The 24251-nt window shown below is 36.1% G+C and overlaps 1 protein-coding gene across 1 annotated transcript in view; it reads right to left on the reverse strand.

Moving 5' to 3' along the window:
* Positions 1-1362: 1362 nt before the first annotated feature.
* EIF2AK2 (eukaryotic translation initiation factor 2 alpha kinase 2) overlaps positions 1363-24251 on the reverse strand; it is a 28561-nt gene continuing 5672 nt past the window's right edge. Inside the window, 19 exon segments of the mRNA XM_032216777.1 lie at positions 1363-2363; positions 2459-2521; positions 3696-3757; positions 3760-3793; positions 4475-4609; positions 6209-6303; positions 6306-6343; positions 6345-6386; positions 7242-7367; positions 8877-8996; positions 11624-11694; positions 11817-11855; positions 14247-14346; positions 16247-16308; positions 16310-16333; positions 18376-18393; positions 18395-18503; positions 19270-19294; positions 19297-19453. Of these exon segments, the coding sequence (XP_032072668.1) occupies positions 2256-2363; positions 2459-2521; positions 3696-3757; positions 3760-3793; positions 4475-4609; positions 6209-6303; positions 6306-6343; positions 6345-6386; positions 7242-7367; positions 8877-8996; positions 11624-11694; positions 11817-11855; positions 14247-14346; positions 16247-16308; positions 16310-16333; positions 18376-18393; positions 18395-18503; positions 19270-19294; positions 19297-19453 (1428 nt within the window). The 3' untranslated portion in view covers positions 1363-2255.

Consider the following 24251-nt stretch of genomic DNA (forward strand, 5'->3'; position numbering starts at 1 on the left):
CCTTTTTAATATGTATGTATGTGTGTGTGTATGTATGTATGTGTGTGTGTATGTGTGTGTGTGTGTGTGTGTATATATATATGTGTGTGTGTGTGTGTTTTTCTAAGGCAACAGTAAAAATATTGGGTTTCTGTCATGATGGACTCTTGTGACGAGCCGATTGACAGATGTTGGAAGCAGTTAGCTTCCTCCCATAATGGGGCTTACCAGGGGTTGTGACACTAATATATATATATATATATATATATATATATATATATATATATATATATATATATATATATATATATATATATATATATATATATATATGTTATATTTATGCTGATAATAAATAAAGGGAGACTAGTATAGATCTATTTCAAGCTATTTAGCTCTCATCAGCTAGCCATACCCAAGTTTTTGGGAATCGAACCTGTGCTCTATTGCCTCCCAGGCAGGGAGTTAACCATTTGAGCTACAGAGAACGACTCCTTTATCAGCCAGCCAGGGTGGGAGGTATATACTTAAAGTCACAACCCCTGGTATGCCCAAGTATGGGAGGAAGGTCACACTTCCACTCTCTGTCATTAGGCTCGTCACAAGAGACCATCCAGACAGAAACCCAATATTTTTTACTGTTGCCTTTTTTGTTACATTTGTTATATTTATCAGCATAAATATAACAAATGTAACAAAAAAGGCAACAGTAAAAAATATTGGGTTTCTGTCTGGATGGTCTCTTGTGACGAGCCTAATGACAGAGAGTGGAAGTGTGACCTTCCTCCCATACTTGGGCATACCAGGGATTGTGACTTTAAGTATATATATATACTTAAATATAATATATATATATATATATATATATATATATATATATATATATATATATATATATATATATATATATATATATATTTAAAGTCACAACCCCTGGTATGCCCAAATATGGGAGGAAGGTCACACTTCCACTCTCTGTCTTCGGCTCGTCACAAGAGACCATCCAGACAGAAACCCAATATTTTTTACTGTTGCCTTTTTTTGTTATATTTGTTATATTTATGCTGATAAAGTCTCCCTTTATTTATTTATCAGCATAAATATAACATATATACATACATACATACATACATACATACATACATACATACATACATAATTATCTTGTGGGATTACAGTACTAGCTACCCGGGTCTACATGCTCCTGCATGTTGGATATACCTGGCTTAGTAGCAATGACACTTAGACTTATATACCGCTTCACAGTGCTTTACAGCCCTCTTTAAGCAGTTTACAGAGTCGGCATATTGCCCCCAACAATTTGGGTCCTCATTTTATCCACCTCTGAAGGTTGGAAGGCTGAGTCAAGCTTGAGTTGTTGAGAATCGAACTGCTGGCAACTGGCAGTCAGCAGAAGTAGTCTGCAATATTGCATTCTAACCACTGCACCACCGCAGCTCTTAAACTATCAAAACACAAATGGAAGATAGCATATTAGATTGTATTCTATAAATCTGTTTTAGAAACAACATAATTATAAGCACTGTTACATGCATTACTCTTGTAATGCTGGTGTTCTTGATTTTAAGGTAAATGAAAGCTAAGTGTAATTAAATGCATTCTTGTACTTCCAAAACAGTTGCCCAAATATGCATTGCACGTTAAAAGGTTGATTTATGGATGTACATCTACAGTTCTGCAAAAGAAACCAAACCATATCATCTATAAATCAGTACTGTAGTATCTATTTGAAGCTTCAATAGCATTCATTTACAAAGATTCAAAAAAAAATCTGAAAGGAAGTAAATACTCTGTCATAAAACTGTAGATTAATCGCATAGTACTATCTTTCACAAAGCAAAAGATAGCAACTAACACTTGATTACAATTAGTTCCATGAGTTAGAAGAAGAGTATTAAGTTCCCTAGGCAATATTAAACTTAACAGTATATTGAAAGTATTGGAATGGCACATTAAAACTCTTTGTAAAAAAAAAATCCAGATACATCAGATTGCCATTATGTGTTGGGACACAGGATGAGATCTCGCAAAGTTCACAAAAGGCACTCTTTCCATTTCCATTAGATCTTTCCATTTCACTGAAGTTCTTTGCATTCTTTGACTTCTCGGGAGAGCCCAAATATAGCAAGGCATAAGGAGCAAACCTAATCCTTCACATCTAAATGCGTCTCGTAGTATTTGTATTCACATTGATTTCAGGCATCAGGAAAAGCAAAAGAAACATGAACCAAAAACCTGCGCTTTTGACAAATTCGCTAATAAGTATGTAGTTTACAAGGTTGGTTTTTTAGGATTTTCAAAATAACAGCTGCTGATGGTCTTTGATTTCGCTCTTTGGAAAGCAGTTTCTTAATTAGAGAAGCCTATAAGTGAAGAGGATTTTAATATAAAAAATAAATGAGCATGGAATTAAGGAAAATAGATTAAAGGTTTTAAAAGATGTTTTACAGCAATATACCTCTCTTGAAAACGCCTCGGTGAATTCTTCTGGAAGATTGCCTTCTTTAATTTGGGGCCATTCCTGAAAAATCAGAGTATATTTAAATTAAAGTATACAACTTTCCTTTAAAGGGTTTGTGTGCTGAATTTCAGAAATCTAGCCAGCTCCCCCAAAAGTAGCTTACCAATCTAGCAACATAAAAATTCCACATTAAAACAATATCTAAAAGTATTTGCTTTGGAAAGATGCTTTCTAGAACACGGGTCCCCAACCACCGGTCCACAGCATGCCAGAATCCAGATTGTACAAACAACCAAAGCCCCATCTGTGGGATGCAGTCAACAAAACCACGCCGCCGCTACCACCCCGGTTCAGGGTAAAACCTCTTCACAGAACTGGTTCCTAGTGCCCAAAAGGTTAGCTCACTATTCTAGAAGTTACAATAGGTCAAGAATATATTCGGTGATAAGAATACACATAAGGGAATATTTCCACCATTTTTGCTGTCTGCCCAAAGTGGTATTTTTTATCATATTTGTACATCTTTATTACAACAGATATCAACAAATTTCCATACACGAGCTTTGCCCGTTACCAGTAAAAGTAAGAGTAAAATGTGTGCATGAAGGAAGACTATTTGATGTTGTAGCATAGGAATGCACACTTATGCTTATATTCATAAGCATATAAAACAGTAATATGTGTATTACAAATATTATTACAAATAATATAAATATATATGAAATAGGCCTAGTTCCAATCCAGACCAATAGACACTTCTAGGCCTGTAAAAGTTACAAAGTCTTCATCGATATGTAAATTAACAGTCACCTGTGTTGTCAGATATGCACAATGTTTGCCTAGTTTTGTAAGAAAATGTTTATAACCCAAAAGCCTACTACTTCAGAACTCTATATAATACGTATTAGTAGCCAATAGTAGTAGCCAATCCCTATGGCCTTTAATCCGCAGATGAAAGAAAAGTTGAGATCTAGATCATTCTTCTTTCAAAAATAATCTTCCTCCCCATATATATCTGCTGTGAGTCTTATACCAAAGCATTCCATTGGTGAATATAATGAACAGATAGCTTTTCTCCTTTTGCTCAGCTTGTTAATGTATGCCTTTCTTAAGTTAAATATTTTAATTTATTTTTTTCTAACATTACATTAAATAAGTTAGTCTGAAAAGCAGCTTGAACACCTTTATTGAGAAATACATGCAGGCAGTTGTAAGAAAAAAAATGATTATTTACCTTATCTTTCTGATGGCAACTTGAAAATGGAAAAAGCATTTCATAAAAAATCAATCCTAATGAAAGAGATCTACTTCATTGCCATAATTGCACCCTCCCTAATGGAAAGCATAACACAAGCATGTTAGGTACTTCAAATGTAAAAACAAAATACAGAGTGAATCAGTGAATTTTGTTTCAGAGATGTGTGCAACTTTCATTCACCTTCATAAGAGTCTCTGGAGGCAAAATTGTATACAATGCTGTTGAGGAAAAATGTATGCGAATAAAGAACGCCAAAAAAGTTAATTTTCAGCATAGGGTCATTATTTAGAAAAGTTCCAGGTGATGGAACAATTTAGTGCTTTGGGGGAGTGGGGGAGAGATGTAGATGGTTCTTGTAGTTTTTAATATTTTATCTTTGATTTTTTTTTATAAAAAACATTAAAAGAATAATTCAGGCACTTGTCAATTGGCATATATTTATTATGGTTGCACTGTCCTGGGATCATGTGATCACCATTAGTAACCTTCTGAGTCAACTACTGACAAGCAAAGTCTATGGAGGAAGCCACATTTATTTAATAACTACATGATTCACTTAAATGCAGTGCTTAATTAACAACCATGGCAAAAAGGTCATAAAATGGGGCAAAATTCATTTAATAACACCTTCTTAGAAACAAATTTTGGGCTCAGTGTGTCATAAATCAAAGACTACTTGATTGCTTATTTCCAATAAGCAAATGCCTTTCAAAAGGATTTCAGTGCATACACACAGAATTATTAACAATAATTACCTGCTCAGGTGCCATGTAACTCCTAGTTCCCTTGTTCATTGTCCGTTCTACTGAAACATCATTTACACCTGATGTTACCAATCCAAAATCACCTATTTTTATGTGATTTTCACTATCAAAAAATATATTTAGAGGCTGTAAAAAATATAATGAGAAAGCACTTTATATTTAGGCATATAAGGAACAAATATTTTTTTCTGGGACAGCAAAGGTCAATTCACGTACTGATTCTAGGATTACTAATACATTTTTGGGAATAGATGAATTTTCAAATATGGAACCTGCAAATAATCAGGACTGCCTTTACCTGATGGGAAAGGAAAAAGCTGACAAAGTCAGAAGCAAAGAGCAAGTGGCCAAATTTATTTTGCTAAGAACATACATGTAAAAAACCTATTTTGAGAAATGGAAGGTCTCCTAAAACAGAAGAGAAAGAAACAGGCACAGGATTCGAGCCTTGGGAGTGCTATATATATAAGGACTAAATTTTTCAAGCACCAATCTTGGTAACTTTAAGACCTGTGGACTCCAGAATTCAAAACATAAAGTTACCAAAGATAGTTCCCCTGCTCTACGGCTTTCAGTATCTTATTTGTTTGTTTAACTTCCATGCTACCCAGCTTGCTGAGGTTTCTTTAGCGGACTTATTCATTCAATAAAAAAACACCAAATAAAATAAATAAATAAATTCATAAATTTAGCTGGTTGCCTTCCTCATTAAGTATTCTTCAATATCTGCAAAAATTGTCTATATGAACTCTGAAGCTCTGCTCTGAGCCTTCTAGTTCAAGTATTAGTATATAGCATTTTTTCCTATTTTGTCCCCACAACTACCCTTGAAGTAGTTGTGGGGACAAATAGGAAAAATGATATACCCTTGAAGTAGATTGGCTGAAAAGAGTGTCTGGCCCTGTGATGATTTGGCATAAAATAATGGCAGACAGTAAGGAGCTATGAACTAGAGGCTTGTCTTTATTCAGCGGCAGCCATCTTAAAAACTACCTTCTGTCCCAGATGACGTCATTAAAAGTTAACTGTTTTCTAACCTTCTTAAAGAGCTGGGCATAACAATTGAACTTGGAATATAGCATAAAACATACACATCATTACATGGCCCAAGGTAATTTTTGTGAGGTAGTGTAGATTCTCCCTAGGTCACATTGCACTTTAAAATAATTACATTATACCGGCTCTCACTAAAATCTAAAAACTAAATCAAGGGCTTGATTTCTAAAAGTTGCATCACTGAGATTTTCTACATACCTGACTTAGTTCCTCTCTGCAATGAAGCACATGATCTAGAACAGGGGTCCCCAACTTGGCACTTTAAGACTTGTGGACTTCAACTCCCAGAATTCTCCAGCCAGCAGACCAGAGCTGGCTGGAGAATTCTGGGAGTTGAAGTCCACAAACCTCTGATCTTCAGGTTGAGTCCTGAGGTTTGAGTCCTGAGGTTTCTGCTGTTATCTAGGCCTGAATGTAGGGCTGAATTTCAGGAAGAATACTGTACTTTATGGCCAGATAGGAACCAAGTCACATTTCATTCTGGGTGATGAGTGTTTCACAGAAAACAAGGAGCTTATATAATTCTGTCAGAATTCTTAATATTGTATACCTAGTTGTATTTCTGTAATACGCACTGTAATATTTTACAAAAAGGGTTTTCAAAAAATTCCCATAAGAATATTGTTCAGATGGCACGATCTGATATTTTGAATTGTTGACAATACGCACCTTGAGGTCTCTATGAATTAAATCCTTAGAATGAATATATTTCACTCCTTCCACTATTTGTTGAAATAGAAATATAGATTCATCTTTACAAGAATTTCCCGTTTTTGATATAACCAATCTGATAGATTTCCCTTTCACAAATTCCATACTAATGAAGAAGCAGTCATATTGCTTTTCGCTGTTAAGAATTTAAGACAAAAAAAGACAATAATATTAAAACTATCTACCTCCCAATTGGTTTACTGACATCAGTCGTAGGTCCAACCGTTTGTATAGATCCAACCATTTTGTTTATTTATGGGATTCAAGTACAGCTGAGAACTCCATGATATAACTAACCATGTTTCAAGTAAAGCTCTGAGCTATCAGGAAAACCCATTTGTACATTAATGCCAAAGGATGACAGAAAGCCCAATTTAATTTAGATAAAAATTTAGTGCCTCACATACAGAAAATATACAATAACATTATTTGCTCTTAAAGGCTAAATAAACGCAGGCACTCTTGATGGGGATTTCCCTTCCTCTTCTGTAGCCTCACCTCCAAGGCCAAAATGGCTCCTATTCTTGCAGCCTTCCATAACTTTGGCAAAGTCCTAGGATGTCCTAGGAGATGTAATAATTTGATGCCAGAATATGAGGATTTAGTCCAATAAATGGTTATTGTTTGATTGTATTAATTCTCTAAAGTATTATTACTCTATTGTTATAAGAATAACCATCACGTACAAGCTTGTTGGGTGAACTGCTTTAACATACACCCTGATACGGAAATGTTAACGATTTGGCTCTGTGATACTGCTCCCTGACAACTTTCCTTTTTTATTTTAGCTTGCTTTGTAATAAAAGGAAAGACACTTTCTGCCTGTTTATGTTCAATATAAGTTGTACACATTTAAGATCGCAAGATGTAAGTTTGAATAGAATAATCGAGTGGAATTTGCCCAGTAATTGCAAAGCTAACTAAGCACAAACAAAAGAGATACTCAAACGTTTTCTTTTTAAAAATACACATTATGTAATGATGAAATTACCTGGTTTCACTAGTATCAGGAAATTGGAAAATGTCTTTTCCAATCCAACAATAATAATATTTAACAATGTATAGGTGATCCAGCGCTGCCAATGCTTTTACTTCTCTTTCTCCTTCATCTTCTTTGCTGTTATGATTGGGCCAAAACAACAATCATAATAATAGTAACAATAAAAACTGTTTGTTGCTAACCATTGGTCCAAAAGCCTACAATGCAGAATTATTTCCAGAAGTAGCTGTTTACAAGATTATTCAACATAAAAGTTTTTCTATAAAAAGGAACAGGAATCCAATTGGAATTCTGCAAACATGTGCCAGAAGTTATACTTCAGATAATGAAATCATAAAAAAGGAAAATCTTAAAAATTAAGTTTTACTATTAACATAAGAATGTTCTAATGTAAAAATTAGACTTAACAAAATAGCATAGAGAAATTCATATAATAGACAAAGAAGACATCCCTAATCTATTCTTTTTTATTTATTTTTTATTTTATACACATAAGCACATCAACAGAACACATAAACACATTAACAAAAATAACCACATAACTTAAAAAACAACATAGGAACAATAGGTTCCATCGTATATCATACCACAGTTCTGAATCGGTTTCTTTGCAGTTAGTGTTTTCCTTTCTATACATTTCTATCTTGCGTTCGTAATCTCGTACTCATTATCCATTTTTATATACATTTCTTTATTTATTTATACTTAGCTACTTATGATCAAGTATTATTTACCTATATTGTGCTTTATATTTTTACTGTCATCTATTCTCTTACATGCAGTTATAGGTATACATTCACATAGTTATTCTTTTTCTTGCCATTCTTATATTATTATTATTCCATTTAAAAGGGTATAAGGTATAATTTGGAATGTATTATTTACCATCCTTCACACCTGCTATGACACCATTTTCTCTTTCTTTTCTTTTCTCCTTTCCTTCCTTCTCTACTTTCCTTCCTTCCTTCCTCCTCTCCTTCCCCTTCTTCCTTCCCTTACTACTCCCCTACTACTCCCCTCTGTCTTCTCCTTCCTACCCTCTCTCCTTCTCTTTTTTCTCTCTCCTCCCTCCTCTCCTTCTCTTTCTCTATTCTTGTCTGCTTTTCCTAGTTCAGATACAAAATCAAGTCACACAGAATTTCCCTGTAACCCTACTTTTTATCTTTGTAAGTGATGTCCCTCATAAACAAAGCACAAGAAATAAAAATAAAATATGTCTGTTACCATTTTGAAACTTTATTGGTGGCATATGCAGTTTTTCACTATCTGTAGACAGACAGGTGATGATTTAGAAACCTAAGTATTTTCAAAGCACAGCAAAATGATATAGGACTAATATCTATCCTTATTGTACAATGATTTTCAATAAAATATTAACTCAGTCTTCTACGCATAAAATCTGAAAGTCTCTCGAATAAATGATTTGAGAGACTTACTTATTCAAAATGCATGCTATATAAGTCATTAAGATTCCACCAAAATTGTTTCAAAACCTATTAGAACTTCTCTGTTCAGGAGCAGTCCTGCATGTGTGATGAAGCTCAGGTATGGCATATACATTGCAATCCCAGCACCTGACTACCAGCTTGCACTTATAAAAATAAAAGGAAGCAAAGCATAACTTACCCAGAAAGTCGGATGCGTTTGATTGCACATAATCTATTATCAATGGTATTCTTTCCCTTGAAAACATTTCCAAAACCACCAGAACCAATTTTCTCTATATCATCAAAGTCTTTAAGAAATCTGTTTAAAAACAATTAAATGCCATATAGCAAAATGTTTGAAAATACTTATACCAAAGCATTAACATATAAACATTTTATAATATAAATATATGCAATCCTTTTCTCATATAATATTCATATATCCCTGCCTTTCCGTCTTAAAAGTGCATAACAATATGACTATTCCAGAATTCAATTTTGAGGAATGTATTAAAAAAGAGTACAAATAACTATGCAATGGGAAAGGAGCTTTGCAAAGCATAATGGGTTGACCAAAATACCCTTCTTTGAAGCATTAAAACATCAATACCCTCTGGAAGGCTCATCATGACCATTTCAAAGGGTTTCTCCATGCAGGGGCCTAGACAAAGAACACCTCTGGTGGGTTTGTATGCAAAAAGCCTGTGCCTAAACAGGCATGCAATGACAATGATGACAACAACAAAACTCTTTCAAATTGCCATGGCTTTGGTTATATCCGTGATGGCGAACCTATGGCACATGTGCCAGAGGTGGCATGCAGAGTCCTCTCTGTGGGCACATGCACCATTGTCCAGCTGCTCTTCTGGTTTCTAGTGCGCACATGTGGGCCGGCCAACTGGTCCAGTGAGCACTGGAGCACCTGAAAACGGCCCAAAATCAACCTAAAATGGCCAAAACACATGCGCATGTGTGCGCCAGTCAGCTGATCTTTGGGTGTCCAGTGCTCTGGCATGCACGCATGCATTCACATTCTGGCTTGAGTACTCAGTGCTGAAAAGGTTCACCATCACTGGGCTTTGTCATTTTAGAACAATGTCAGCATTTAAAAAAAATATGCAAATGAAATAACTTGCATCTTCTGGATACTTTTCACAGGGAATCTAATCTATTAGTATTGTGGTAGTTCCGTCTGCACTTAAGTAACACAGTAAGCCTACATTCAGGATTTAGTGGCGCCTACTCCTAAAGATGTAAGTATAGGATAATCACCCAATGCACAATGATGGATAGTTTCCTGAATTGATACAGCTATGGAAGTAGCCTAACCAGATTAAATTTATGTTGTCCACTAACATTGTTTATTGTCAAAATGTATTCCAATCAAACAGCAGCTCTGAATTTATCTTAAGAATTAAGGGAAACAGAAAGTCTATTTGATGTAGAATATCAAATGGAGGATGCTGAACAGTTCATTATTAAAAAGTATTTGTCTGGATGAGATTCTGATGAGCAGATATTTTATTGTGTAACAGAGTATCTAGAGGATCTGCTGTTGTTGACCAGGTACCTCACATTTGCGGGGTCCTTGGTGCTATTGAGCTTGGCTGTTTTCCTACAGATGTTTCATTACCAAATTAGGTAACATCATCAGTGCCAGCAGGGAATGCGGTTTGCCCTCATTTTATATTCTGTGGCTTGCCCTGTCAATGCTGGTGGGAGTAAACTTGGTGGTCCTTGATTGGGCGTTGTTTACTGTTCTCTGGCTGACCTAAAAATATTCCTTTCTGTCAGTACCTCACATCTTCTCATCGTTTATATTTTGCCTGATCATTTTCATAATGGAAGTTGGAAATTGTGTGCTTGCATGCATATAATGAACTCAAGCAATTATATTCCAATAAAGAAAAATCTTGATTTGATAGAAGTCCCTTTCTCAAATTTCTGACTATAAAAAGATTTCAGATTTGATGGGTATGTAGCATCCAAACTGTGGTAGCATAGGTCTTTGCATGATCACCTCTATCAAGCATGCATTACCATAGACTAGTATGAGGGTGTCTTGCAAACAAAAGATTTATGAAAGGAACAGCAGTCCTCTAACATCACTGTCCAAGACTACAGTGGAACCTCAGATCACAAACACTTCTGACCACAACCAAATCGGATGCCGACCTGAAAATCCACTAAATGTTTCACTCTGTTCATGACGCATCCTCGGGTGGCGATCAATCACAGCCGCAGCAATGTTCCCTGCCAGTGATTTCCCCTTCCGCACGTGGTGTGTGTGTGTGTGTGTGTGTTGTGTGTGTGTGCATGTGCACGCACACATGCATAGTGAGTCTTGCCTCCAGTCAAAACCAAATCGGGTGCTGACCAAAGTCCTGGACTGAATTACGGTCGTGACCAGAGGTTCCACTGTACCTGAGAATCAGTAGGTATGTAAAGCAATCCCACCATAGGAAAATAATCCAGGATACCATAGTTAGTTGTATTAAATCTTTTGGCAATTCTAAAAGAACAAATAACCAACCTCTTTATTTCCAAATACCTCAAAACTAAAATAGTTTACTCATTCCAAATAAGTCAAGAAGCCAAATTAAAAAGATTTCTTGTGATCATTATCCCCAACAGTATTCTAACAAAACATGCAGGAAAAGGATAAGCAAATGTTTTAGGTAAGGACTCAAGAAAGGAAAGGGCAAATTTATTTTTCAAAACACCAGACAAAAACTATTTTGTGCCGTACAAAGCAAGAGATAGTTTATCACTAATTTTCTTACCACCTGGATCCAGTTCTTCTTATTCAGTACTGTGGCTATTTGATAAATAGCTTTTCAAAGAAACCTGAATCAGATATCAATCTATATCCAATTATTATATTTCCTATTAACCCACATCATATTAGAAAGATATTCTTATTCCAAGAATTGAAGTAGCTTGTACCTTTCATTTTTGGTGAATTTATTTGTTCTTGTACACAGCTTTGAAAATCTTGCAGCCAAGGGTGTTTCTTTCTTAGAAAAAATATTGAAATGAAATACATTGACATACATAAATGGTACAAACAATTGTATATAAATACTATTGATTTAATACATTAATTGTACAGCTATAATTCCATTTCAAAAGATGGCACATACCTTTTAGGTTTCATAGATTGACTGAGTGGACTGACCTAAAGCAAAATGGGGGGAAAAGAAACAAGTATTATATAACGTATTTTTCAGAGTATATAAGATATGCTCCGAAGTATAAGACGCACCTAGCTTTTGGGGAGGAAACAAGGGGGAAAAAATCTGCCTCTGCCTCCCAGCAATTTGCTCCTTGCAACAAACAGCACAACACTATACACTGTTTGTAGTGTTACATTTCAGACTATACTTGTACAGATGACTGTTTAAAATTGATATGCTTCTGGAAGTATAGTTATTCTCTGCTATTTAAAAGAAGATACAATAGCACTGGGCCTCTTCAGATCAAGCATTTATTCTAAAAATCTTCTTCATTTTGTTAAACTGTCTAGACCAATGATAAAGCAGTCTTAAAAATAAGTCTAATAATTTGAACATTCTTTAGGCATTTACAGTTATTGACTTACTTTCTTGCAGCAAACAGCAAACAGCCTGATTAGCACAAGAAAAAGAATCTGCTTCTGCCTCCCAGCAATTTGCCTCATGGAGCAAACAGTAAGTTTCACTTTGGTTTAAGCCTCCCGATCATCAGCTGTTTTCAGGCTGCAGGGATTGCTATAGCCTATTGCAGCCTCCCAAGCCCCATTTTCCCCATTTGCGGCAAGGAGGTAAATTGCTGGGAGGCAGAGGCCAAAGGATGGGTGGGGCTACATTCAGTGTATAAGACGCACTCAAATTTCACTCTCTTTTAGGAAGGGGAAAAGTGTGTCTTATACTCCGAAAAAGATGGTAATTATTCTATCTTGAAGCTAAATGTTGAAGTTGACCAAAATTACAATAGAAGGAAAGACCACTGAGTAGGTTAAAACTAGTGCTCTGCAAGCAATTCCCCATTTCTGAATCAGGAACTTGAATCTGAATCTGATTGGCTATATTTAAACTAACCAATCAATACATTGGCTAATTTAAAAAAGTTCCTCCTACTTGAGTGCCTCAATCACCAATACAGAAAGAGGAGATGAGAAGGATAAGAAAGACACTTCCAAGACTTTCCATATTTTCCTCCCTAGAACTCATCAATATGGGCAAGAACTAAACATCCCAACTGTATTTCCAGTTACTTTTAGCTGCTTCCGTTCTGTGTGACCAGCTGAGTTTGACAGTGACGTGCCCTAGAAAGTGGATGCTAAGGTATACCAAACACATTAAATAATGAATTAAGGTAGTTGCTTCTGTTTATTCATGATTCTAACCAACATAACCTTATAGCCAAATCAACATGTCCAAACTTCATAACAATATACACTGCTTATTAAACACAAAGTAAAGATAAATTTAAAACTACTCTTTAGAGATTTGTATATTGCCTATACTGTATATGAACCTCCATACAAATGTTTTCTCTTCGATAGAAAGAATGTCAGTGGACTTCAAATTACTACTTATATAATAAAAAATAATATTTGGAAGTTATTTGGACTCCATTACATATGCATAAAGAAGAACTGTAAATAACATCATTTTATTGGAGATATAATAAAGATATAGATAATGGTAGTTACGACAATTCCTTTAACAACTGTTTAAAGTTATGACAACACTACAAACGTGACTTATGACTGGTCCTTGCACTTACAACCCATCACTCCGTCCTTGTAGTCATGTGATCACAATCAAAATGCTTGGCAACTGGCTTCCATTTACAATGGCTGCAGCATCCCGGGTCACATGATTGAAATTTGTGACCTTCCAGCCAACTTCCAACAAGTAAAGTCAACGGGGAAGCCAGCTGCAACTCATGATCATTATCAGATGATAAGATTCTTTGAGCTAAATGCCTAATGTTTGGAATTTGATAAAATGTAATAATGATAAAAGATAATGTAAATGAATTGTCTATGCCCTTTTTATATCTAAAAGATTGATACTGCAGCATTAGAAAGATAAATGTACAGCTCTTTTCATTCAATACATTGAGGGTCTGATTAATTTGGCACTTATAAATGGATAGCCTATAGACGTAGACTTATATAGACAAATATAATGAAATATGGGATTCATTTAAAAGAATACAACAGATTAAAAATGATAGTTATATAAATGCATTAAAATGAATATGTACTTGAATAATAATTGAATTAAATAACTATATATAGAACTGTAACTATTTACTGCCAAAATTATATATATATATATATATATATATATATATATATATATATATATATATATATATATTATATATATATATATATTTATATTTCTTTTCCTTTGTTGTATCTTTTCTTTTCTTTTTTTAAAAGCACTTTTTATATTTTTTTTCCCCAATGTATGACAATGTATGCATTTTTAGTTTTGTGGAATCTTTCCCATTTGGGCCATTATTTTAAAAGCAATAAAAGAATAAACTGAAAAATATTTAAATTTCTATTTACAAGGTTATGAAAAGGTGAAATTTCATTTAGCTGAATGTCATCGGCATCTTCAGTAAATGTGTCAGATGTCTTCTTCAGTTCTGAATCCAAATCGGTACTGCTACAGAATTTTAAAAAAAAAAAAAACCAGGATAATTAGAATCTGTCTTAACAACTATCTACATAACACTAAAACAATCTTCACAGGTTATCATGATTGCATTTTTATTGCCATTAAATTAGCCTCATATATGCTTTTTTACATCTACACTTTGATGAAACTCAAGCAAACAACTCAAGTGACATCTGTTCTTGAGCTGAATCTTTGTATCACTACTAAAGTATGCATAAAATAAAAACAAGGTCCATTCATGGTTCTTGGAAATTTAATTGAACAATTCTACCCTGTTTTATGATCTATCTAGGCTGTTCCAGATCGTCGTCATTCATTCATTCATTCATTCATTCATTCATTCATTCATTCATTCATTTTGTTTGTGCCTTCAAATCAATGTTGATTCCTGGAATTGACTTTAAGGGCTGAGAGTAATGTTGGTGTTCCTTGCCCCATCTTCTTCTTGCCCCATCTTCTTCTAGATGAGAGGTTCAGGGTAAAATAAATGAAAACTTCTCTAGAGCCATTTGAATGTATCTATTTTAATTGCTGATGAAATATTGCTTACTTTGCATTATTGGCTGCAATGCTGAAAAATCGCACTCTGATTTATTGATATCATATCCACTGATACTGATATTCATTGATTTATAACTGAAAGATAATTTTATACACTGAAGCTTTAGATTATGCTACATTTTTAGCCAGAATTTACTATCAAGGAATTGACTCATTGGGGAGTAGGCAGTGTCTTTTTTTTTTTCTGGTTGGGACTAAATAGACTATATAGAAGGTAACCCCTGTGGAATTCTCCTCTATTTCCTTGGAGAATAACACTGCATTGCTTATGGTCTTGGCTCTGCATTCCTAGATATTGCACTGAATATTGCTTCAGTGTTCAGTTGTGCTAACAGAGTTAGACCACGATTGGACATTCATTCTATCATCACCTTAAATGACCCTTTCATTTATGTGAATTTTATTAAAAAGATAAGTAGTATTGTGTTTTTTCAATGCATTCATTCTATATTTTGATTCTAGTTTCTCCATTTGTCTTAGAAGCCTAGTTAAGAAAGAACTTCTGATCAGCCAGGGCATGCAAGTGGTCACTTAAAATTGCTTCTTCTAACCTGTATGGGTTGATTCCAAAATATTGACTCAGGTAGTCAAAGTTGCAATGGCATTGAAAAACCTGACTTATGACCCTTTCCACACTTATGATCACTGCAGCATCCCCATGATCACGTGATCAAAACTCAGATCCTTGGCAACTGACATTTATTTATAATGGTTGCAGTGTCCTGGAAGGTCAAGTGATCACATTTTGCTACCTTCTGATAAGCAAAATCAATGGGGAAGCCAGGTTCGCTTAACAACCCCGTCACTAACTTAACAACTGCAGTGATTCACATAACAACTTTGTCAGGAAAATGGGACAAAACTCACTTAACAATTGTCTTTCTTAGGAATGGAAATTTTGGGCTCAGTTGTAGTTGTAAGTCGAGGACTACCCATAATTAAAGTTGGGTGAGGGGGTTCCCCACCTTAATTCTTTAAATTTTCTCACAGATAATATAAAGAAAAAGAAAAAAATAGAACAGCTAGAAGGGGAAGAAGATGCTGTCAAGATTCCCTTAACTCCAACCCAAAAGGGGCATCATGGAAGCAAAAATGAATGAAAGCAGCATGTCACAAGCTCTACCCCTTTTGGACACACATCATCATGCCACAAGAATTACAAAAGGGTGAAGGTATAAACCAGACAGAGACAATCAGAATAAATTATGAAAAGGCCTTTCATACTGATTATCATACCTCTCCTAATTGGTGTTCATTTTGTGTTCTATTGTTTACATCAATTTATTTAAACAGTATTTTTTTAAAAAGTAATTCAGTATAATCTTACCTCCCAGATGCTTCACTCCACAGTCCTTGACTACTACTAGATGTCATATCTGAAGAATCACCTGAGCGAGTTAGCATGTTCTTCTGCCTAGAAAAATAGTAATTCCAAAACAAAAGATTTATTCAACAAAAGTTAACAATGAAAGAAAATCATTTATTTTACACCTAGGAGTGTTTAAACATATACAGGTAACTCTTGGCTTATGACTGGTTGCTTAACAGCCCCCCCCCCCAGCTACCTATGGCCCAATTTGACCACATATGCCCACACCCATGATCACACACCATGGCTATTTGCCATGTCCCATGGTCACAATACAATTGTCATCCGTTTTTATCATTCCCTTCCTTCCTTCCTTCCTTCCTTCCTACCTACCTACCTACCTACCTACCTACCTACCTACCTACCTACCTACCTATCTATTTAATTTATTTGCCACCCATGTAGCAGTTCAGGCAACTCTGAGCAATATCATCATGATAAAACAACATATAACTATTATAAAATATATTAAAATCACAAAAAATAAAACAAATTCAAAAACAAGGGCTTGGAGAAAAAAAGTGGATTGTCTTCTCTGTTAGTCTACCAACCACCTCCAGTAAGCAGCAGCTTCTTTAGAAGAAGAGCCATGGTGGCACAGAGATTAGACTGTAGTACTGCAGACTACTTTTGCTGCTTGTCGGCTGCAGTTTGGCAGTTCAAATCTCACCAGGTTCAAGGTTGACTCAGACTTCCATCCTTCTAAGGTGAGTAAAATGAGGACCCAATTGTTGTGGACAATATGCTGACTCTGTAAACCACTTAGAGAGGGCTATCAAGCACTGTAAAGTGGTATATAAGTCTAAGTGCTATTGCTATTGCTATTAGGACCCCCATGCCAGCCAGCATAGCCAATTTTAAGAACTTTCCTGAAGGCTAAAAGAAAGGGAAGATCTACCTCCTATGGCAAGATGTTCCAAAGGACAGGAGTCCCGGTAGAAAAGGCTCTTGGGTAAATGGATTGCTTGACAATTTAACAACTACTAAAAAAGTGTCAAAAACTTGGGTTCCAGTAACATGATGCTTTGATTTATGATTGCAACAACTTATGATCATAATGCTGTGCTCAATTATGATTTTAAGCAGGGGACTATTTATAGTAGCATGCAGTATGATGTAGTAAGAAAAAAAATTACAAGATCACAGCTATAACTATGTAATAACTGTTAATAAGCAGTCTACATTCATCCAGATTTGCACTTATGAACATCAAATGAGGGGGGGTGGGATTTAATAGGAAACAATGAAAAACTGTATTCCATCCACCCTCAAGCAGTAATCAGGCTGTAAAGCTATTCATATTTGTTGAGAGCGAGCACAATCAAAAAAAATGAGACTGAATTCCAAGTAGAGACAGAATTGCAGTATTGAAAATGGTGCCCTGATCTCATGATTGTGAATCAGAACAAGTGAAACATCTGATAAATCATTATGAACAAGTACTGCATATAGTTTTCCAATCAACCTGTGTTAATGTTCTGTCCAGATGTTATTCAGGCATAAGTAATTATGATCAGACAAACTCTATTTTGGAGAAATTACAATGATGCAACAATAATAAGTTGCCTAGATCAAAGGTCTCCACCTCTGGGTCGTGGCCCACTACCAGGCCGTTGCCTATTTGCAAACAGGCTGTGTGCGTAACTCAACTTGCATGAACAGTGGGCTGGCACGCATACACACAAATGCACACAGCTCAACTTGCCACAAGTTGAGCTGTGTGCACATGCACCCCAGCCTGCGCTTACATGAGTCAGACTACACAGGTACTAGCACACCACTCACGCGTCCCAGTTCCCCTCCCCCCAGCCTGGACCGCCAAGCTGCAAGCTTGGGGGCTCTTGGCCTAAATAGGAAATTGTTGTTCCTATTTAAGTTGTTTCTTCACAATCCCTGTATCACCCTTTTATAATGAAAATAATAAGTCAAACCTTTTGAAAGGTTTTCTTTCTGTATATCAAAAGACTGTACCATAATGCAACCTGTTAACAATTCCATTCCATAGAACTAGAAAACCAATTTTGAGGCACCTGATTTCTTTTATCCAAACATAACAGGGACTATATGGTATATTTCAGCTTACATACTCTGAAAGTTGATGAGCTAGTCCAATTTTTCATATGCTAGTTTGGCTGCTTCAAGTCTGGCTACTTGAACTTTATTTCCTCTTCCAACATCAAATTCTTTATCACCAATCTGACATGTATAAGAAAAGCTAGAAGATATAAAAGAAGAAAAAAGACATTCAGTTTTATAAAAGAAGGTTGCTGACCAGATCCTATTTACCTTAAAACCAAAACTTTATACTTATTCTGTATTTACTAGACTGCATCAGCTGTAAGTAAGACAGGGGGAAATTGTTCAAAATTGTTACAGAGGAAATAATCCATTTGATTTATAAAAATAGATTTCAGTTGGACATCAAGAAAGGTTTCCTTCCAAGAATATATTGTTTCAGGAGGCAGTGAACTCTCTTTGACAGGCAATATTAAACAGAGTATGGATTGTCCTCTATGCCCTATCAGTGGATCCCCATGCCAGGCAGGAATTGGACCTAAATCTCTTCCAACCGTTACATTCTATGATGGTATGATTCTGCTTATCTTCTAAGCCTAAACAAGGCTTAATACAATGTATTATATATGACAAATCTGATTATTAGAGCTACATTCCTGTTGTTGCAGTCTAAACTTGCATTTGTTTGTTTGCACCAACATCATGTGTTGGTTCACACATTCTCTATGCGAAAAGGTTTAATTTGGGTTTAATGTGATATGTAAATACAGCTACTGTGATTTATAAACCATGATTATGATTAAGCATGGTGCATAAACCCAACCATTATTCCAAGAAACCACTGCTCATTGCAATGTGTGAAACAGTCTCCTGTGAATAAATTCAATAACACCTACATATCTCAAGATATTTTTTTAAAAAAATGCAACCCTATTCCCCAAGATAAAATACTATCAGTAACTCACACTGGTTTATGTTCCAATCCAGTTTAGATATCAGGTTATACTGAACACCCACTTTGTTCTTTAATGCATACTCATTAAGCCAAGAAACATAGTTAATTGAATTTGACGATGTAAATTCAGGAAAACTTGGAGAAAGCGGGGATAACGTTGACTCCTTGTGCTGCTCACATGAAGCCAGTTCTCCCTACAAAAAAATAAGCATAAATTATGTAAAATATATATGGGTTGAAGAATCATGCAAATTGTAGAAAGCTTTGGACTCAGGGGTGGGGGAGATAATTGCAGGGATATCCCTAGACCTAAGGTGGAAACAGAATTTTGATCAAGTTAGCTTTAGCTTATGGCATAATAATCTGTTAGTTTGAAGGAACTCAAGATGTTTTTGTGAAACCTTGAAAAATCTTGCTTTACATAGAAAAAAAAACTTGCTGAGAGAGTTTCCATAGAAAGTCATGTGCCCCTGACAGTACCACCTAGCAGAAGTTGAAAAACCCCTCACATTGCAAAAAGAGGCAAGGTTTACAGGGGAAATATACCGTGGTGGGTTAGTTTACTACCAGTCACTGAGAGGGTGCTGAAGGACTCACTTGGTTCATGCACATGTCCGCCGCACATTGCCTGCCCATGCAGAGTTGACTGAAAACTGTTCTGCGCATGCACAAAAACATGCCTGAGACAGCAGAAGAGACTGGGGAATCGTTTTGCAAGTGTGACATGCCTGAGTCGCTGCCAGTTCCAGTGACCCAGGCCGCCATACCACTACAGGTTCGGCCAAACCGGTCCATATTAACATATTTAAAAAGTTCACCATGTAGATACATAATGATGTCTGTTTAAATTAAAGTTTGTATATTTTTTCTGAGTTGGAGAGATTTTTTACAATGTAGACACCTTATCCTAATCAATTCCAGTTTGAAAATCTAAACCCTTTAAAGCTAACCTATGAGGTTAGTTGGAGAATTTAGACTAGATTTGAAAACATAATGGAGTATAGAGAGTGAGGAAGAGGACCTTGATAGGGATGTGTGCGAGAAATGTTAACAAAAGCAAAATGTGTTGAAATATTAAGTCTACAAAAATGAAATAACATTTAAGAGTGACTTGGACAGGTGACCTCATGATTCACTGGAGTATAAAGGGGAGGGGATTGAGATTCAGTATAATTTTCCTTGCAATTTTCCATTATTATAGCTAATATCAATAAGGTAGTTTTAGCCTTCCCAAGGAGTTATTTTCTGGTCTGGTCTACTTAATGAAGTTGACATGAAAGGGGTGGTGGCACTTTGGACAACTTGGTCCCACAGAGTAGAAATGTACAAATAATACATCTGCCTATCTCAACTCCAGTCTAAACATCTGGCTGAGGGTGCAAACAACTGTAACAATATTTTATTGTTATATTATATGCTGCAAGAAGATCACATAGACTGACTACAAATAATGACATGATAAAGTAGGAACAATGTTGCCTCTGAAGATCTACAAGAAATATCATTCGCGGACTTCCTGGGGGCGTGGCCTGTTGCCGAGGAGGGCTCCATCGAGCTCCTCAGAGATCTGGTCTGTATATCTAAATAAGATCATAGATAGCACCCCTTTTGGCTAAGAAAGGGGCAGGAGGATAGTTCCGTAGGCTAGGGTCTATTCGTAAACCACAGCCTTTTTCTTTTTTGGGGCTGTGGAAAGAGATTAGATCCAGCCGGAGCGGAGCTTTTATCTCCAGCCAGTTCTTCTCAGCTGCCTTTTTTTTTTGGCAGCCCCAGACAGGCTAGCCCCCCCCAGGACAAAACAAAGTTTTTTCAAGCTAGAATTGATACGGGCGGGTCCCACCCCTGTGAGATTTATGCTTTTATTACTATCTTAAATACCAGCACCATTTGTCTTAGAGACTTCTTTGTCTAAATGGACTCCAAAATGGCGATTTCTCTCCGTGGATGATTGATAGTGGATGTACTTAGCCGGTTTTATCTTCCTGCAGAACGCTCCTTAACAAAATAAACTCTTCTTCTTTGGAAATAGAGGGGAGCGAAGCGCTGCTTACTTGTTTATTTATTATGGCAACCCAGGTCAAAGAAGCGTCTTGCTACAAATGTGTCTAAAGAATTTAAAGAATTTTTACTGGAACCACAGCCTTGTCTCCTATGCCCTCTACTGGAGAATTTTAACACAGGAATATCTCTTTAAAATGTTTAATGCCTTAAACAAGAATTAAGGAATTTGTATTGGAACTATATGATGATTTAAAGTCTAAAGTTAATCAAATGAAGGCGAATACGTTTGCAGCCGTGTCTGCCCTGTCAGATTACTCTGCTGAAATAGAGAACAAAGTGGAAAGTCTGGAGAAGGCTAATTTTAATTTGACTACCAATATTCAAATTTTACAACAAAAAATTAGAGACAATGAAGAACAGCTTATGATGATAAATTTTAATAGGAAGGCATTTGCAATAAGAGTCAGAGGATTCCGTGAAAAGGAGCAAGAGAATTTGAAACAGACCTTTGCTGAAGCCTTCAGCCATGCGCTGGGAAGCCCGGGACTTAACTTTGATTGGCAGATTCGGAAAATCTATCGCCAGAAACTCATTGATAGCGGAACAGCAACAGCTCCCGAGGGACATAATTATACATTTCTCTACAAAAGAATCTAGAAATGCGATTGTACAAAAGTTTCATAATAACAGTCTCCGAGTTGATGGCCAGGACCTGATTGTTTTCAAAGATATTCCTTTTCAGATGCTGAAAGCAAGAAGGGACTACACCTTTTTAACTAAGGAGCTTAGGAGTCACAGATTCGATACAGATGGAGGCCCCTGCCGGTATCACGGTTACATTTGAGAATCAAAGATTTCGTCTTAACTCTGTTTCGGAGGCTCAAGATTTCTATTGCAGGACTCTGAAGGCGGGACTTCCTGACTCGCTTGGAAGAGAGGAGAGACAAGCGGAAGGAGAAGGCAAACGGCAGGCCATGTGGTTGCAAGATGGAGGGGGTAGCCCCTCCTCCCTCGGAGAAGCAGAAAAACGGAGATCGAGAATTTAGACATTTCAAAATGCTTGCTAAAGTGAGGGCTGAATGGGGGTTTGAGACCTCTCTCCGGTAGAAAAAGCGGACTAATTTTATCAGAAGGGAAAGCTGGGTGAAACTACTTTGAGCTAGATTTTAAATTAACGTTAGCATAAATTTGATAGTGGTAAACATCAGACAAGCAAGGGATGAGGGTAAAATTTACGTTGTTTAAAGCTTATTAGAACAGAAAGCCGGTTGGGATTATCTTAAGATAAGTGTAAAAAGAATGCGGAATGATTTATGTTGTTTAAACTTTGTTAGAAGGGACTACTTTAAAATAGAAGGTTAACTGACTCTTGCTGAAAGTATTATTTGAATATGAGGAATGATCCATGCTATTTAACTTTTATTTGAAGGGAAAGTTGGTTGAAATCGCTCTGAGCTACATTTTAAACAAATGCTAGTATAAATTTGATAGTGGTAAATATCAGACAAGTAAGGGATGAGGGTAAAATGCATGTGGAATGAACTACGTTACTTAAATCCTATTAGAAGAGGAAGTCGGTTGGAATTATCTTAAGATAGAAATTGATTCCTGTGTAAAGTAATATTTGATCTACGCTGCTTAATTTTACTAAGAAGGGGAAGCTTGGCTAGATTATTTTGAATTACTGTTTGAAAAGGGGGTTAAGAAAGATCATTTACGCTGTTTAAATTTTACTAGAAGGGAAAGTTTGATTACTCGTCTGTAAGTTATATCTGAATATATGGCATGAACCACGTTGCTTAAATTTATCGGAAGGGATCACGAGGTTTAGGAAGAGGAACGGGAGAATCTACAGAAGGTTGGGTAAATAGCAAGAAGTAAGAGACGAGAATAAAATATAGATAGAATGATTTATACTATTTAAGCATAGATAAAGATGGGGGGCTGAGATCAACACAAAGAGTGGTTTCTTTTTTTTTTCTTTTCTCTTTTCTTTTCTCTCTTCTTTTTTTTCTGTTTTTCTTTCTTTTGATATATTACTTTTATTTTTTTAATCCATATGTATACAAGATATTTTAGACAGAAGGTAGTGCCAGGTGTGGGCCCTGGGGAAGTCGGGAGGATTAGGGATGGGGATTTGTGGGGGGTGGGGGTGGGGGGGTGTTAACATAGTCTTAATAAGAACAAGAATGTATTTATATACGGCGGTTCTTTTTTTTTATTATTTTTATTTTTTTTCCTTGGTTCATTTTATCAGATCAAACAACATTCGAATAAAGGCATACACCAAGGAGGGAGGTAGAGGGAAAGAAGAGGGAGGAGTAAGGAAGGAGTAAGGGGAATGTAAGGAGGGTGTCCGGGGAGTAAGGGGAGAAGGAAGGTTTGAGGGGAAAGGGAAGTAGGAGGGGAGTGTTAGAGGGAGAAAGGAAAGTTGGAGGGGGTAGATGGGGTGTATGGAGGATGGAAGGGTTAGGTGGGGTTGTGAATGATGAGTTGTGTTTCCTTTTTATTTGTTCGTTTTATTCCCTTTTTCTTTTTTTTTCTTTTCTTATAGTAATACCCTGTATATAAGTGATTGCAAATGGAATGTGAAAATGAATAAAATATATTTAAGAGAAGAAATATCATTCGCCTGCAAGCAAGAACTGGTGGGACCCTAAAATAGAGAAAATCATAGAAAATGAAGAAACTAAATCGCTCTGGGACTTTAGAATTCAAACAGAAAGGTACCTGCCACATAACACCCCAGACTTAACAACTGTTGACAACAAAGACAAAAAAGTCTGGTCAGTGGACATGGCAGCACCTGGCTATAGCAGAATAGAGGAAAAAGAACTGGAGAAGATAACAATACAAAGACCAGAAAATAGAAATAGAATGACTGTGGCAAAAGCAAGTAAAGGTAGTGTCAACAGTAACAGGCACCTGTTACTGCACCTGGGTGCAATCCCAAAACAACTGGAGCATCACTTAAACACCATCAGCACTAAC

The sequence above is a fragment of the Thamnophis elegans genome, chromosome 4 (assembly GCF_009769535.1).
Source record: "Thamnophis elegans isolate rThaEle1 chromosome 4, rThaEle1.pri, whole genome shotgun sequence".
In the NCBI taxonomy this organism is placed as follows: domain Eukaryota; kingdom Metazoa; phylum Chordata; class Lepidosauria; order Squamata; family Colubridae; genus Thamnophis; species Thamnophis elegans.